The 17,111-nt window shown below is 35.0% G+C and overlaps 1 protein-coding gene across 2 annotated transcripts in view; it reads right to left on the reverse strand.

Moving 5' to 3' along the window:
- Positions 1–16,765, reverse strand: part of LOC103707147 (transmembrane E3 ubiquitin-protein ligase FLY1-like) — a 19,984-nt gene extending 3,219 nt beyond the window's left edge. Inside the window, exons 1-11 of one of the 2 annotated variants that reach the window (XM_088722399.1) lie at positions 16,588–16,765; positions 16,229–16,434; positions 13,096–13,168; positions 11,249–11,376; positions 9,888–10,003; positions 8,338–8,398; positions 5,333–5,396; positions 5,179–5,256; positions 2,858–3,015; positions 2,700–2,759; positions 2,436–2,529 (exon numbers count right to left, since the gene is read on the reverse strand). In XM_088722399.1, the coding sequence (XP_088578525.1) occupies positions 2,436–2,529; positions 2,700–2,759; positions 2,858–3,015; positions 5,179–5,256; positions 5,333–5,396; positions 8,338–8,398; positions 9,888–10,003; positions 11,249–11,376; positions 13,096–13,168; positions 16,229–16,366 (970 nt within the window). In that variant the 5' untranslated portion in view covers positions 16,367–16,434; positions 16,588–16,765. Of the gene's footprint in view, positions 1–2,435; positions 2,530–2,699; positions 2,760–2,857; positions 3,019–5,178; positions 5,257–5,332; positions 5,397–8,337; positions 8,399–9,887; positions 10,004–11,248; positions 11,377–13,095; positions 13,169–16,228; positions 16,435–16,587 lie in introns of both variants that reach the window. The other variant, XM_039126092.2, reaches the window with a different exon arrangement.
- Positions 16,766–17,111: the final 346 nt, after the last annotated feature.

Raw genomic sequence — 17,111 nt, forward strand, 5'->3', positions numbered from 1 at the left:
TCACTAAGAATGTTATAACCTAAAAAGAAAAATACAAAAGGAATAACCTAGATATAATAAAACAGCCAAGTGCAACTCAATTGTAATCCTAATGTCTGCAAACAAAAACTTTCCTTTTTTGATTTACGAGTTACAATTGGGAGCATGTTAAGGTCTTCGGCAAGAAATTTATGTTCACACAACTATGTGTTCCTTCACACATGTATGCCATATTGCAGGCCTGCTGCAAGTACCATATCGTTTTCACAAAAAGAGGAAAACAGGAAACGATACCTAACATCATAATGAAAATCTGAGTTCGAGTGTCCTTGGAGTTAACAGCGAGTTAGATTTATGTTTTCATCAAGTTGATCTAACATTCAGCATACAAAATTTAAAAAAAAAAACTTCATAGAAATCATGGTCTACTTCCCTTGACATTTATAGAAAATCTATGTTGGCCATGCATTGTTCTCTCATCCTCCTATTATTCCCTTTGTCAAAGAAAAGAATCGTGGTGGCCTTGTCTTGAAATATAGTGTATACAAGAGAGGTCTCCCACAAAGTCTTATGTCACTTTGGTCTAAGGTAAAAAAGAGATTGAGAAATCATCATCATGCATGCAAGCATTTTCATGCATAAATGCATATATGATTGTGTAGTAATCATATACATCTACATATATACTGTAACAGTAACAAAAATTTTGGCTGTGGTAACATGGTACAACACTTGGATGATTAGCAAGGATTCAGAAGTAGTTGATGTTTTTAGCATCCAAAATAAGCCAGCAATTTTAAATGTTACATGTATAGAACTTACAAAACAGAATTACCATGCTAGCACTTAACAAAGACGCGTTTAGCAAAGAAAGTCTAGAAATTGACGATGAAATGCACCTATATTGAAATTTAAGAAATCACTATGAAGCCTCCACAGATGCACAATTTCTGTTGCATAGAAACATAAAATACATCTATACCAACTAAATGACAATAAACCACCAAACCACACTTTGTCTGCTCATAGTATAATATTAGAGAACAAGCAGAGCACTACTCATGTAATTTTAGACGCTGCGGCTGCAATTCCATGACCTGCAGTAGGCTACATTTCTATGTTGGTATAACTCTACTACCAGGTAAGCTTCTAGGCTGATCATGCGTAGCAACAGTACACTACCATAACTTTGCCCACAACCATTGATGTGGAAGTTAGTTATCAAGTTCGATGTTCACTGTCATTAGTAGGAAGAGTTCATGCTGGTAAGAAGAACTAGACATATTCTTACTGACATCACTTGTGTAGAAGCAAAAGCCTATCAATGTTGTAATTATTCATCGCTCAGCCACCCAGATAAGCCCAACAACATATCTGGTTACCATCCAAAAGTTAATAGAAAGATGCCCAGTAATTTTTTTAAAAAAAGTTACCCAGGATTTTGTAGATGGCTCATAATTTCTAACAGGAAGCCCAAATAGAATGGAACTTGTTAGCAACAATGTGTTGTTTGAGATTCTGGTAACAAAAATGTCCAAGAATAAGATGAAGAGTGGCAAAGATGCAAACTTTTAAGGGCCTATTTGGATGATTGGCTGAAAATCCTATTGGATTTGTGGATTGAGCTAGTACAACAAACAAAATCATATGATTACAAGCTGGTTAGGCTTATATTCATAACTACCCAGGAATAGCTTTGGAGTGGGCCAGCCGAATCCCATAGGAAGAAAAAAAAAGACCTATGGAGGTTTACAGGCTGAGGTCTTTTTTTTTTCTCTATGGGATTCGGGCTGAACCACTCCAAAGCTATTCTTAGGTACCCATGAATATAAGCCTAGCCTAGCCTGTAATCCTATGATTTTGCTGATTGTACTGACTCAAATCATGAATCCAATAGAATTTTCAGTCCACTTATCCAAATAGGTCCAAGTGCTTTTGTGGTAACAAAGCCAGGCTAGGGAGAGGATTAATTCAATAGCAGACAAGTGAGAGTTACATTAGATAATTTCAGCATGTCTAGTAAAGATAAGACGGGATGGTCCGGATTTATGTTGAAGAGCCAAGACAGGCATGGAAGACCAATGATGACACAAATTAAAGTTTTGAGGAGGAATAGGAAAGCAGATGCACTTAGAGAATGGTAAAGAATGACAGTAGCTGCTCACAAGTATTTGGGATAAGATATGAAGACCGTGCTATTGGATTATGACTTGCGCTTGACTTATCAAAGCTAGTGAGGCAATATTTCCATTGTAAACATCCCTAAATTAAAAATAAATGTCCACTAAGGATATCAAATTCAATAACATGGAATAGCACTTAAACAATGACAGACTTCATGACTTGAAATTGTTGAGAGTAACTTCTAATAGGTTCTGTTTGTAGAACTTTACTTGTTCCTCTAGAGTTGTATTACTGAAGTACTACAGTTATGATGCCAAATATATGACACTCACCAACTAATATCCCAGCTGTCAAATGTAAAAGACACAAATACGCATCCATAATAGCTTGTTGCCCAATCATTAGAATAGACACTTTAGCAGCACCCTGTGAAAAGAGTAAGAAGTTTTACGTATTAAAAATGAATAGAGAAACAACAACAACAAAAAAAAAGATCGGCCCCATATATTCAGGGCATGTATTGTGGACATACTGTGTACCACCTAATTGTAGATATGAAATGGGTTCTTTAATAAGAAACCAGGAGAAAATCTTACAGATTGGGTATTGCTATGCTCCATCTGTCTTATCAGCAGCAGAACTTGGAGAAAAGAGATCTAATGCGTTCAAATGTCAAGGCTTTTAAAGAAAAAGGTGCAGGAAAAGAAAGGAAAAAAAAGAACTAAGACATGAGTTTCTTGTTCGTGAAGGATACAAAGGTGACCATCAGTGTATAATTAACTGCTTTGTTGTAGTAGACCTCAATGTTCAGTGATGTGGCATTCAAGAGTATGGGTGAGAAGCACTCTCCATCATCATCCACAGCTGGACTCTCCATTAACCCATCCAAATGATAGCGCTCATGATCTCCATCTGCTACCAAGAAAAGTTTCCAGCAGATAAAGCCAAGCAAAAAGTTGAGCTCATTGTTACAGAAAAAACGGAACCAAATCATCATATAAATTAAAAAGAAAAATTAACTAACTACTGACATGTTTCATCATATATGGCAAGGAACAAGCCTGCAAGGAGATTGAGAGACTCAATTGTTCATGCATCAAGTGTCGATTTAGTATAGAACTCGATGTTCCAAAATTTTAAAAAGGGCAACCCATTACCTATGGGCCTCTTCTACCCAAAAAAAGGACGCCTCTCCAATGGTACTTTAATCCTTGATCTACTCTTTCTCAATACTGCATCATATCCTTAGGAACACATCCTTGGTCTTAGACTCTTAGTTGCACAAGCCCATGTTATTTTAGTTGATTCTAAAATATGTGGCATATCATAGCCTATTGGTATGATGTAAAGTTGAAATAAAATATAGGAAGTATGGATAATTCAAATCACATGCCATATCTATATCGTATCTGCATTGGATACCAACACTCAACGAATACTTATCAGGTATGAGTCTAATAAGTATCATATTTTTCAAAAATGAAAAAAACACTCCAGAGTCCAGACACTTCCTGGAAATACTTTAGACACTTGCCTGATACCTCCAAAAAATGAGGAGGGTTTCATAGTGTAAAATATTAAGTTCAAAATATACGGTATGGACTATGGTCTATAGAATAATGATAAATGATAAGCTTGTAAAAGTTAATGCTATTGCAGAAAGTATGGACTATATTATTTTTGAAATCCTACAATGCGTTACGAATGCTTTATAAACACACACACACACACACACACACAGACGTGTTTTTGTGTATGTATGTATTTGTACATGAATGCATCTTATACATATATTTATACTTATATTTACATTTACATTTATATTTCTTGATGTATCCTCATTTTTGAAGATTTGTTGTATCAACATATCCATATCGTGTAGGATCCATATCTGATATCTATATTTGTGCTTCATAGCTTGAAAGATGAAGGTGATAGAGCTATCCTAGTGTCAACATGCCCAAGAGAAAAGCTTAGTAAAGGCCTCTTAATCATTCATTGATTTAACAGTTTCATTTATATTGATGTCTGTACTATTTTGATAAATTAACATTTTACCATACCTTATGGCATAAATAACAACTTAGAAGCATTTTAAGCAGCATACATAACGGTGAGCTTGGGAACTCAATGCTTTCTTTTAGCCATTTACATGGCCATAATAATCAAGCTGCATGCCAACTACTTGGTGTAGGCTTTACGAGGACACTTTTGCCAAGTATAACTTTTTAAGGGTTGTCACTAATGTTATTCAAAATAAATCAAGGGATGCCCTTGATTTTTAACTTGACATTTTTTTTTGACTAGTTGTCAACCTAATTCAGACCTCCAACATTTTCCATCCAGAGCTTGGGACCAGCATCAAGGGTGAAGCCATTTAGCCTACCCAAAATTATCATATATGGATCCTAGATGTATCTAACATGAAATTTGCCAAAAGCTATATTTAGAAGAATTTGACATAATGAATGAATGATGACCCTATATAATTTGCACTTATATTTAGATGTAGAGAATGAATTGGCAATTATTTGATTGCAATGATATTATTTCATATCTTCAAGTGGTACCTTGCATATCTAATTCATTGCTTAAGTTGACCGGTGGAATTTGAACATCAGTTTAATCACAGACTAACTTTTAAGGATTTCAGCACTTTAATATGATGATGCCACTCCAAGCATTGGTAGAAGTGGAGGACCGACATTAGCTTCAGCATGCTATCGTATGATAAATAATATATGAGATACAACAACAAAAAAATGCGATAACAACATCTTCTTTCATTCTGGAAAGAAAGATCAGATAGTAGTATATTTAACAAGAATTAGTACAAAATCTACTAATTTCCGATTTTGGAAACAAGTTAAATTTTGCAAAAGAATACAGAATGTTCTCTGTTACTCTTACCGAGACAAATGAGAAGAAACATATTAATAACATGAAAATGATAATTCCAGGAAAACAAAAAAATACCAGCATCGTATTCTATTTTAAAAATAAATTAATGAAAATGTCAATCATGAAATAATATAAAAAACCAATGGGAACAAATAAAAACAAAGAGTCAGGTACCGCTTTGGCTAGATGAGATGCGCGAAACCTGAGCAGCGATCTCTATGTTACAATGTTTCTCCATGTCATAAGTGAATGCTGATAGGCGAGTAGATACAATTAAGGTGATATTAAGCTTTAGAATGCAATCTGTTGAAAAAGTAAACAACCTTACATTTTTTCCTCTGAATTTTATCTCGAGGTGATTCTTGAAACACTTGAGCAGAGAATACTCCAAGCTGTTAGGCAAAAAATACAATTGAAATCTAATTAGATATATGTTAGACAACAACTATAAAGAGGTAATGCCCTTAGTGAATAAATATCTTGAAATGTTGATATGTCAAAATGGATAGGAGTAAATCAGAGCATGTGATGGAATTAAACAATTTATACCCAAGCAAAGACATCTCTTGTCCAGATCATCTACACAGAAATAACTCAACAAAACAGAATGCAAATATGCAAATGGCTATATGCAGTGGCTAAATCCCCTATAAGCAGGATAGAACAGTCCCATGTTACGCCAAACTGCAAAGAGTACATGAAATTATCTTTGATGGCATTTGATATTGAAAGGGTGGTTTTTCCTTTTGTAGTCTGTTCTGGTGCAGCAGATCAGATGTCATCTATTTTCAGAATTTAAGAGTGAAAAAAGAACTTATGTGGTAAAACTCTTGATCAGACCTTATGGAAACCCTAAACCAAATTGTTTATTAAGATCTGAGTTTTATCAACAAAATCTGCACTTTTCAGCATTTTTTTCCTGAACACTTAAGCCAATGAAAACATTGTGGTGTTCCAGATGTCTTCCATTCAACCCCGAACCAATGAAGAACAGCAAAAACTAAAACTAGTAAAACCATATCTCTCCCTTTATAGCCCAGGGCTGACCTAAATTAGATTCTATGGTCTCTAAGACCTGTACATAATCCAATGAACAAAAACAAAGATGATAAAATATTAAATATTGCATCACGCATGATGGTCGAAGTGGCAATACCAAATAGGTGGACAAGGCTTCATGATTATGTTTACAATTAGGACCTAGACAAATTGGCCCAAAACTTTAGATACCAGTAACAAGCCTGCACCATTCTTCCATCAGAACAGTACAATATCAATATGGTACCTATACCGATGGTATGCACCCAAAAAATTGAAAATCTTTGATACCGACCAATACGATCCACATGGTATCACCACTATGCATCGGTCTGGATCAGTATGGTTGTTTCAACATCTTGGCACCCATACTGGTGTCGGTTTCATGCCAGAATGGCATGATACAAGGTTATATTGTCCCATATCGGCTAATTTTTAAACCACGAGTTGGTCTATGGTGGATAGTGAGATTCAGTTATGGCACAAATCATGCATTTAGAAATTAAAGCAACAAGGACATTAGCACCAGCTTGGGCAAGAAACTTAAGACATTGACGATATATAACAAATGACAAGTGAAGAGGAACTATAACAGATTTTTATTTTCATTGATCGGAAATGTCATACGGATAAGTATGCATAACAAGGCTAGTACATCTTAAGATTTATACTTGCATAGTTGTTATATAATAACAATTTAGAATTCTACTAGTTTTAGTGTCATAGCTAAATATCAATTTGATATTTTCAAGTGAATAAATATACATAGAATTATTATTAACATAAGCATCAATCATGTAAAATAGTAATATTATTACAGAGGATAGTGCTGTGCAAATTAGATTTTGCATGCGTCATTTTTATTAGCATACATGATCTTGTTAACCATAATTGAAGTTGGTAATTAGATACCTTGTTCTCCCTAATTTTTCTCAGCATTACTGTCAGCAAGAGAGAATTATGTATTACATGCAGGAGACAAATAGATGTATGCTAATAAAATTGTTCATGGACATTCTCTGATCTCAGCTATACCAACGACAAATCATTTACTGGCTATTCATCATATGGAACATGCATTCATTAGAAGACCCAAAGAGCTGTTTGATAAGTGCGCTAAATTGATTCCAATTATCTGATCAATGGATTAGCTGTTTGACAAGACAAATCTTCATATAAGTTTAACGATTGCATACCATTTAATAGAATTTTCTATTACCTTCAGAGGATAGACTAGTGGATAAAATCAAATCAAAACAATCTAGAAGTTTATGCTACCTATTCAAACAAAGTACTAATCGATTTCAAACATAATATAATCATGGGAAATTGATAATGTCAACAGGATAGTCATCCCCACAATATTTATTTTTATAGATTTATGAGAAGGTAACTATTCGTAGTCATTTTCAACTATGCAAGTAAATGAATTCTAAGTGATAAGCCAGAATTATATGTCGAAGATATCTGACATTCTGACTGTTTATATGCACAGATTGACTTTTTTTAAGTATGCATCTAGAGACAATAAGAGTAATACTTAGTGACATGCAAATATATGAGTATGAATTACTTGTGTACAAACTACTCTTATGGAAGCTGTTTACTACTGCATAATTGTCATAAAACAGAGATTTTCTACCACTGCATATCATCTTATAAGCAACTTGATACAGCATGAAACTATATTTGGTACCAAAACAAACAGAAGCACGTAGGAACTGCAGGTCAATACCAGAGCAATAGATTCAACAAAAAAAAAAAGAAAAAAATGTATGACAGAGTCAGACATATATTAATACTTATATGACAAGATTTCAGCATGAAGCCATAATAGATAAACTCATAACAACAAAACTATGAAATTCACAATGTCCACTAATGTCTACTCCAACTATCAACACTAGCATGTAGTCAAAATTGTATGAAGAATCTTTTTTTAAAAAAAAATGAAAAGCAGCAAGCTCATAAACTACATGATTTTCCATCCATAATCCACATTCTGAAAAGTCCAATAAAGAAGCAAGCATAGAAAGATCTTCTGCAATATTTTAAAAAATCATGCATTTTATTCTAAATCACAATTTAGTTTCTTAATGACCAATCAAATTTAGCAAACCAAATATAGCTCAACTACTCTAAATAACAAGAAATAACAGAGAAGGGAAAATCATACATCAAGTCACCAACGTGAATGCATCCAACTATATATGAATTAACACCCACAACTGATAATTTAAATAAAAATATGATGGCAATGAAAGGCTTAATGTTTTGAAATTATTTACTGGTTACCAAATGATAAGGATTGGACAAGAAGTAATCCTCTTCTTGAAGGGGCTCGCCATCTGTTCCACTGAACATGCATAAATTTAAGTTAAATTAGTTCCAGTCTTACAGAATATCTAAGTACCAAATTAATTACATGGCAACAGATAAATTTTGTCTTCCTAGAAAAGGCTCCTATATAAAACAAAGTACACCAGAGAATATAAGCAAATTTGGAAAATGTTTGATCAAGCATTCAGAACATATACATTTTTATAAATCAGAATTTCAAGTTTAACATAGAAAATATTGCTATTTGAACATATACAAATGAGAAAAAGATTTAGTTGCAATAATAAAAGAATGATTACGATACTGATAGTTCCTCCATATACTACCTCCAAATTGATCCAACGGCAATTGTTGAAGTATATCTAGTGATGCAAAAAAAAGTAGCATACAATTACTAAATTTGCGAGGCCTAACACATGAAAGCTAGTGCCACAGTAAGCAAGAAAAGGGTCACCAAAAGTATAGCATTAGAAAGAAATAATCGCACATGTATCCTGACACCATGATCATGATACATCAATTTTTTCTCTGAACATTTCCATTTCAAATATAACAAAGTGATTTTCAAATAGAACAGAAGACACAGTTCAGAGAAGTTTCTCAACAAGAATGGAGAACACTAAGCAAATTGTCATCAACTTGTACATGTATCCTGACACCATGATCATGATACATCAATTTTTTCTCTGAACATTTCCATTTCAAATATAACAAAGTGATTTTCAAATGGAACAGAAGACACAGTTCCGAGAAGTTTCTCAACAAGAATGGAGAACACTAAGCAAATTGTCATCAACTTGTAAAATCCATCAGTCTTAATAAAGATGAAAAAATGACAACAAAGAAGATGGATCAAGACAACAAGTTCCAGAATATGCTACAACATCTTTAGGTGGCATGTCTCCTAAATATGGTATAACGCAGATCTGAGCAATACACACAACAAAAGGAGAGGGGGGGGGGGGGGGGGGGGGGGGGATGAGGAAAGTCAGAGGATCAATTGGGAAAACATATAGAATAGAACTAGCCATCACCGGATCTGCGATGTTGGGAAGGAAACTGGGCAAACACAGCCACATGCGAAAGACTGACAACCAACAGCCTAAAAACTTCACAAATGGCTCAAGTGAATGGCTTTAACTCACTTTTTCTTCAAAAAAGAAAAAAGATTGCGGCAACTGAAAATTGCATGGAATAACAAATTCCATCAACATAGATGCCCCCAACCCCACCCCCCCGAAACATGCACGCACACACGCACAATTAGAAAAAAGGACTAGAAAAACCAACTTTAACAAAGAATCATATTAAAACTGTTGTCTCCAAATTACAGCATACATCCATGCAAAGATTTTAGGCAGCCAGCTTTTTTTCGACATACAAAAACCGTCATTCTGTTCAATTATGGAATGATGTCAGGGATTCCTTGTTTAATACTTCCATGGCCCCACACTCAATAAGAAAATGACAAAATAAAAAGGTGCAGCCAAGCATAGCAAGTTTACCTGTTGGCTACCATTCGAAGTTGCCTGAAGGGCCATATATACACACCTTCTACTCTCATCTGAGCAACTCCATTATCATGTTCATTGTCAAATACATCATGAAAAGTTACGGCTCCCTGTAATCATAAAAGTTATGGAAGGTCACATTTTATTTTATCAAAACAGAAACAAGTAATAAAGTTGAATTTGTGGATCCAATTGTAATAATTGTAATCTATAGCTGCTCACTCAAGACCAAAAAGGAAAGAAAATTAGTAAAAAGGGCATCCAAATAACCTAGAGTAGTAGTTTTTTTTCAACCTTACACGTAACAAGTATGCACCAACTTCACTAGCACATCCTTCTACCTTTAACAATTTTCTGATCAATAGCCTTGACCAAATAAAGACAAATCACAAACTAGCATCAATTAAAGAAGATGACTTATAGTTTGACAGTTGTTTTCATTTTTCAACCATATATAGAACAGACGTGCACCTACTTTGCTAGCAGACATTTCTACCTTCAAAAGCTTTTGGATCTACAGCCTCACCCATATAAAGAAAATCAATAGTTACAAAACGGAATCCAATTAAAGTAGTAGCACTAGTAGTTCTTTTCCATCTTATGCAACAAACACATGTCAGTTTCACTGGCATTACCTTCAGCCATAGCGTATGCCTCTGATTACACTCGACTACTGCTTTTGAGTACCACTCACAGCAACTGCCTTACACATGTCATTAACCACTACTGCATAAGGCTATTGTTTGCAAACAAGCAAACATTTATAACCATATCAGAGTCAGACACCAGACACCAAATCAATATAACAGCAGTCTCGGCATATCGAAAATAGTCAAAGAGGTCACTTCTGTATCTCCATTTTTTTCATCTTAATGATGACCAGATAAACATTGGATGCTTGCAGAACATGATGCTTGACATTACCATTTCCATTACTGATATTAACTTCCAAACTACTAGAAATAGTTCATCTCAAAATGTGAGGTGACTAATCTCAGAGGTAAAAATTAATATGTAGAAAGTTTGCACTTAGAGTAGCAACTTGAAAAGAGACTATTTGGCAGGGTGAAGCTGGATAATGCAATACGAGAAATAAATGAGATAATTTAGTGCTGCAATTACATATGGAGAACAAGATTTAACTATATAGAAGAGAAAGGTGAGGATGCCACATTGGATACTGTAATCAGAATGATAAGAGAATCAAGCACAAGATAACTAAGTTTATTTTCTTAACCAGATGAAAAAAGAAGAAACAAATCAAAATAGATCATGTACTACCACAAAATAATTAACAATAATAACTATAACAACAATGATGATAATGATGGCAAAAGAAAGAACATCTTTCTTACCTGAACATAGTGTACACCACTTATCTTTGTTGGGGTACTCACTAACTCCAAGACCGATACACCATTAGATTTCCCAAATTCTAGAAACCTAGAAGAGCGATTCGTGGTCTCTACAAAGCTCCACCTTCCTGCACCTCCAAAATTACCACCAGAATAATCAGAAAATAAGATATATCGAGCTCTAGGAGAACATGACTAATAAGCACCATTTTACGTAGCAGATTTTTCTCTCCCCCCCCCCCCCCCCCCAACCCCAACCCCACTAGTCGTAGAAGTTCAAGCAACAATCGAGAAGACAAATCTACTGGCACCTTTACTAGTCCACCTAAAAAGTCAGTGAATTTGCTAAAACAACTCCTACAATATAAGTTACCATACAACAAGATCAATAAAATGCACCTTCTGCATACTGAATCAAAATTCCAGATACAAACTTTCATTATTGTTGGGATTTTATATGAAAAAATTGTACTAACTATAATTTGTAGTCAGATGCATAAATTTTTTTTACACAAGCATTCTAGCTCGAACAAGTACTTTCGCATGATATATCCAGCCAGATGATACATAAATTTACAACCATCAAAATTCCAGCATGGCCTAGCAGTTACTCACCCAGCCAGATGACTTCAGAAAGGTACACCATATAGAAGTATTAAATCAACAAATTATTACATGGTAGCTAGAAGATAAAGCCAACTACTCCTATGAGCGTCAAAGCAAATATCCATAGAAAAAGCATCACCTTGTTAGGTTACAACAAAATGGTGATTATTCACCACTTTATCCCAGAAGGTATATCATGTAGTTTACAGTTTCTGCCCTTCTGGTACATATTCCCTGCAAACTGTTATAAATAACTAATGTCTTCTATCGCTTTTTGAAATGAGTCTGAACACCAAATTGAGTGGATGTATCTCTATCTTTGGCTCCAACAGTCATACAGAAATACCAAATGGAGGAGCATTATTAGACTATGGGACACCCCAGTACCAAATACTGAAGTCCACGTTGGTTCATTCATGTAATTTCATTCATGATTCTTGTAGCCTATATTCTTGGTTAGAAATACTAGCAGAAGCAACTTTGCATCGAAGGGACTTGTCAATTCTTGGGCACATGAGGTAATATATTGAATCGATTCAATGTGATTTCTACTGTTCATTTTTGATGTTTCAAATTCAAATACAGTTGATGAAAATTGCAAGTATCAAAACATGAGGTTATTAAAAGAGGGCGGAAAACATGCTGAAACACCTTTATCAGAAGTCAGTGATGGAATAATGGCCTGGGATGTTTTCAGAATGACTCAAAATTCAGAGCTGAAGCCCTCTATCAAAGCTCGCATCCTTCTTCAAGCTATTTGCACACATCTGGATGATGCGTGATCATGCTCACTCTGTTGTTTTTGTCAATTAATCAGTTGGGGTCTTCTTAACACAAGAAATAACAAAATAGTCGATGAATCTCAAATATCCAAATATGTTAAAAGTCAGATATTAGTAGACCAAGAGAGAATAGCATAACTGACAATAAAGGAAAGAGACAGAGGCATGTAAATTCTACAGACAAGAATGACATTTTTGAAAAAATATGGCTTGTTCCTTGATAATCTCGCTGATAATAATTGCTAGTAATAATTGTCCAATAAATTTAACAATGTGTAAAAAAATGAATTACAGAGAAATGAAAGGTAAATAACTTGAACAGGGCAGTTGAGATGTACATAGAAACAAATCTAGAGTTACTTCAGAGCAGTAGCTAAATAAAGGAGCTTCTAGACTCTGAGTGGATGTTCTCATAAGAACATGAAAAAAGAAAGAAAGAAAGAAAGAAAGGAACCAAACCTCTATATGTTCCTGTAATATTCCAACCAGAATAAGAACTTATATCACTATCATCTCTTCTTAGGAAAAGCCTCTGAAGAAACAGTCAATAAACAAAAATCAATCAGAAATAAGTAATTGCATATGAGCTTCTCATGATGGCTCAGAATATGAAATGAATAAAGGCATTAATGTTAACTCAAAAATGACACCAACACCCTTCATAAGTTAAACAAGTAACAGGAATTTGCTAATAGGAGTACATCCATCGCAAAATGGTATTGTGAAAGGACAAGAAGGCAACTCAAAGAAAGCACCAATCCTAAAGACAAAAGTTAAATATTAAGAAATAATCATAAATGACAATCCAACAGCAGGTTTCCACCATTGTAGTTCTTAAATCAAGGCTGCTCTGCAGAAGTCAAGCTTCTATAGTTTCTTAAGTTGGAGATAAAACAAGGAAGACAATTTATTATCTTAGCAAGTCATCACAGTAGTTCCTCTCTCTCCCTCTGAAATTCTCTCTCAATTCCTGAATATGTTCTTTAAATTGCTTACATTGGATCAAAGTGATTTGTATACTATAAAACAAATGCAGACTTGCCTAGATTTTTTTTTAAAGTCATGCAGGGTCTTTCAGAACAGAGCAAAGTAAGTTTATGTGGCACTGAAAAAGTGTCAGAATTTGTAATAACTTTCACTATGTAACCCTAATAATCACTTTACGTATTATTTGTCTTCTGCCTATCAATTACAGTAACATCAGTTGTTCATAGAGATGAGGCGATAATCCTATTTAATACCGGAAGGCTGATTGGTTAGGAGACCTTGGGTCATAATATAACTTCATACCTCCCCAACAAAAAATACAGAAAACTCTGATGACATCAGTTCCTTATGAAAGGAGCATATAAAAAGAAATGGAAGGGCACCAGAGTTATCTAGATCAATCATGTGTCTATCATTGTCACTGATGATGGACAATTCAAGATCAGTTCTTCCACTAAATGGATCCACAGCTTAAGGTATAATTTCGTTTCTGACCAAATTTTATATGGTTACAAGCATTATATATGCATGCCCTTGTCCCTTGGACAGGTGTATATATAGAATTTCAGATGGATAACCTAGACAAGAGCCACCTAAAATAGCTCCACAGCAACGACAGGTGATCAAAACAAGTTAAAGAATTAAACCTAATTAATTTGTGACAAGCGCCACAATAATTGTAGCCTACAAAAAGATGTGATTAGAGATACCAAAACAAGAATCTACTTTTTGCACTAATCTAATAATTTCTTGCTTTTTTCTTAAATTCCATGTTTTCTCTTGTTACCAAATTCATGCTAAAATGAATGGAATACTTGTGTATTGCAACCTAGAACCCTAGAGGAGACCATCTCAAAAATCCTTCAACTCCTTGTCTAGAGAACATAGATAAGGGTTGGGAATTTAGAAAAGATGAAATTGTCTAACATGAACAATTTCAAGAATTAAGAGAAAAGATAAGAAAGAGAAAACGGAAAGAAAAGGAGAGAAAGTGATTGTTAAGTTGTGGATACAAGGAGCACTATCTTTAAGGTATAATACTAACAAAAGATTGTCCATCAAGAAGCATCTAGACTTAGGAAATTTAAGATGTGCACCAAAGAATACAATTGCAGTGGCAAGCAAGATGTATGAACTGACAAGCTAAAAGAAATAATTGAAATTAATAAAAAAAGTGGAAAGAAAATTGGTCATAAACGATTGAGAATTATAAAAACCAAGGCCTTGCAATGCATGCCCCATATACAATAATACTTTCGTATTCTCTGAATGACTAAGAAATGCCAATTGCTTCCTCTTCAGATCTTCTAATTTGAAATTAAGAGAACAGTTACTTAGGGAATCAAGAAGAAAGTCTAGAAAGAAGAGAAAATGAACTAAGAAAAACACAAACTGCCAAAGACTTGATACATAGAAAGTGGCTCATGATCAATGAGCTTTAAACAATCAAATCATTTAATAGCATGTTAGCCTCATCAGCATGTATAAAAATTCTTAAAGTCAACTATAATCTGATGGCATATTGCATAGCTACAAGTACCCCAAAAGGTTTTCGCGGCTATAAAATCATGAACCTAAACCAATTTAAAATGAAATAAAACCCAATTTTTTATGACCAAAACAAATTGCACCAAAAATTTAGCAAATTAAGAAGGAAAAAAGAAAAGGCAAGAAAGTGCAAGAAAGATCAAATACATAGGCAGCAGCTCATGATCAATGTGCAATGAATTTATCAAACCAATTGATTTTAGTAGTGTCCTAGCATCACTCAACCCATTAACAGTTGTTCAAGTAAACTCTGATAGCTCCACATGTCCCCGAAGCCAGTTCTATGGTTTCCCAGTTACAAAATTCAGAAACTGAACCAACTTAAAATGCCGTCGAAAACCAAGTTTTTGATCACCAAAACCAAGCAAATTTAAAGTTCTGAAAAAAAAAAAAAAAAAAAAAAGGGAATGCAAGAAAGACCCCGACACACAGACAACAATTCATGATCAATGTGTCATGAATTAACCAAACAAATCATTCCTGATAGCATCCAAGCATCACTAACCAATTAAACCTTGTACAAGTCAACTGTACTCTTATTACAATGCATTAAGCTGCAAGTGTCCCCAAAGCCAGATTTAGGATTTTCCCAGTTACAAAAGTCTGCACCCGTAGCATCCTAAAATGCAGGGGGAAAAAACCAGCCTTACCCTTGAAATTCATCAAAAACAAGAAAATTTAAAAGAAAAGCAAAGGAAACAGCAAGAAAGAAACCATACATATACAACTGCTCATGATCAAGGTCCCATGTATTTGCCAAATCGATCAATTCGTTAATAGCATCCTAGCATCACTCAATTAACTCACCACAACCTCGAGTAGAGTCAACTGGAGTCTGATGGCAATTTTAAGTAGCTACGAGTGTCCTCAGAGCCAAAACTAGGGGGTTTTTTTTGTGCTAGGGAAAAAAACTAGGGTTTTCGGAAAAAGAAAAAAAAAAGAAACCACTTTTTTATCCATCAAAACAAAACATACTCGACAATGCAGCAAAAACATAGAAGAAACGGCAAAGAAGGAGCAATATATAATTTTGCATCAAGAAGAGCAAGAAATAAACCTGATTGCCCCAGGATCCAGTAGCAGCAGAAGCCCTCTCCCTGATAGGCCTCAGAGCCGTCGAAGCCCCAAGAAACCCAAGAAGCAGCACCAAGATCGCGCTCTTTACAAACCCCTCTCCGCCTCTCCACCCATCCATTGCCGTCCAAACACGGCCCACCCTCAGAATTCAGCTCCAAACATTAAGATCGAAGATAAGGGCGATTTCTTCAAGATTACGCCCGGATTACATGATAAGATCACCAACAAAAGATTGCTTCAATTCGAGACAACTACCAACCCACCCAAAAGAAAGAATCGAAGAGAAAGAAAGAAAGAAAGAAAGAAAGAGACGAAAGGGAGAGCTCAACGAACTGATACCAAACCCGACTCCCCACCAAAATAACTCCGCGCACAGCGAAAGCAACAGGAAAATGAATTCAATAGAATAAGTATAAGCTCTGAAATTTATTCGTAGGGATGGGGGTGGGAGAGAAGTCAAGGTAGAAGAAGCGCGCAGAAATTTCTCGCGTCGGAAATCTTGGGGTGAGACGAGGGGAGGAGGGTTGAAGCGGACGGGCGAGAAGAGACCGGGTTTGGAGAGTTGCGTTGGTGGGGTCGGCGGCAGCGGCCATGGAAACCTCCGCCACGTCACTTCCCTTTTTATTGATAGTTTATTACAGGTAATAACTCGGTAATTATTGGTTGTCGGTGGATTTGTATCGTTATTAAAACTAATGAGCTGTTAACACGATTTAAATATGAGAACCATTTGTTAATTCTTAAGGTTGTGCTTGGTTTGGGAAGAAAGAAAAATAAAAATAGTAGAAGTTAAGTTTATGGAAATAATCATGCCTTAAGTTATGATAGTTTTTATTAGACGATTCAAAACTCAACTATTTGAA

This window comes from Phoenix dactylifera, chromosome 1, assembly GCF_051530095.1.
Source record: "Phoenix dactylifera cultivar Ajwa chromosome 1, Ajwa_hap1_PhDact_Kaust_v1.1, whole genome shotgun sequence".
Lineage (NCBI taxonomy): Eukaryota > Viridiplantae > Streptophyta > Magnoliopsida > Arecales > Arecaceae > Phoenix > Phoenix dactylifera.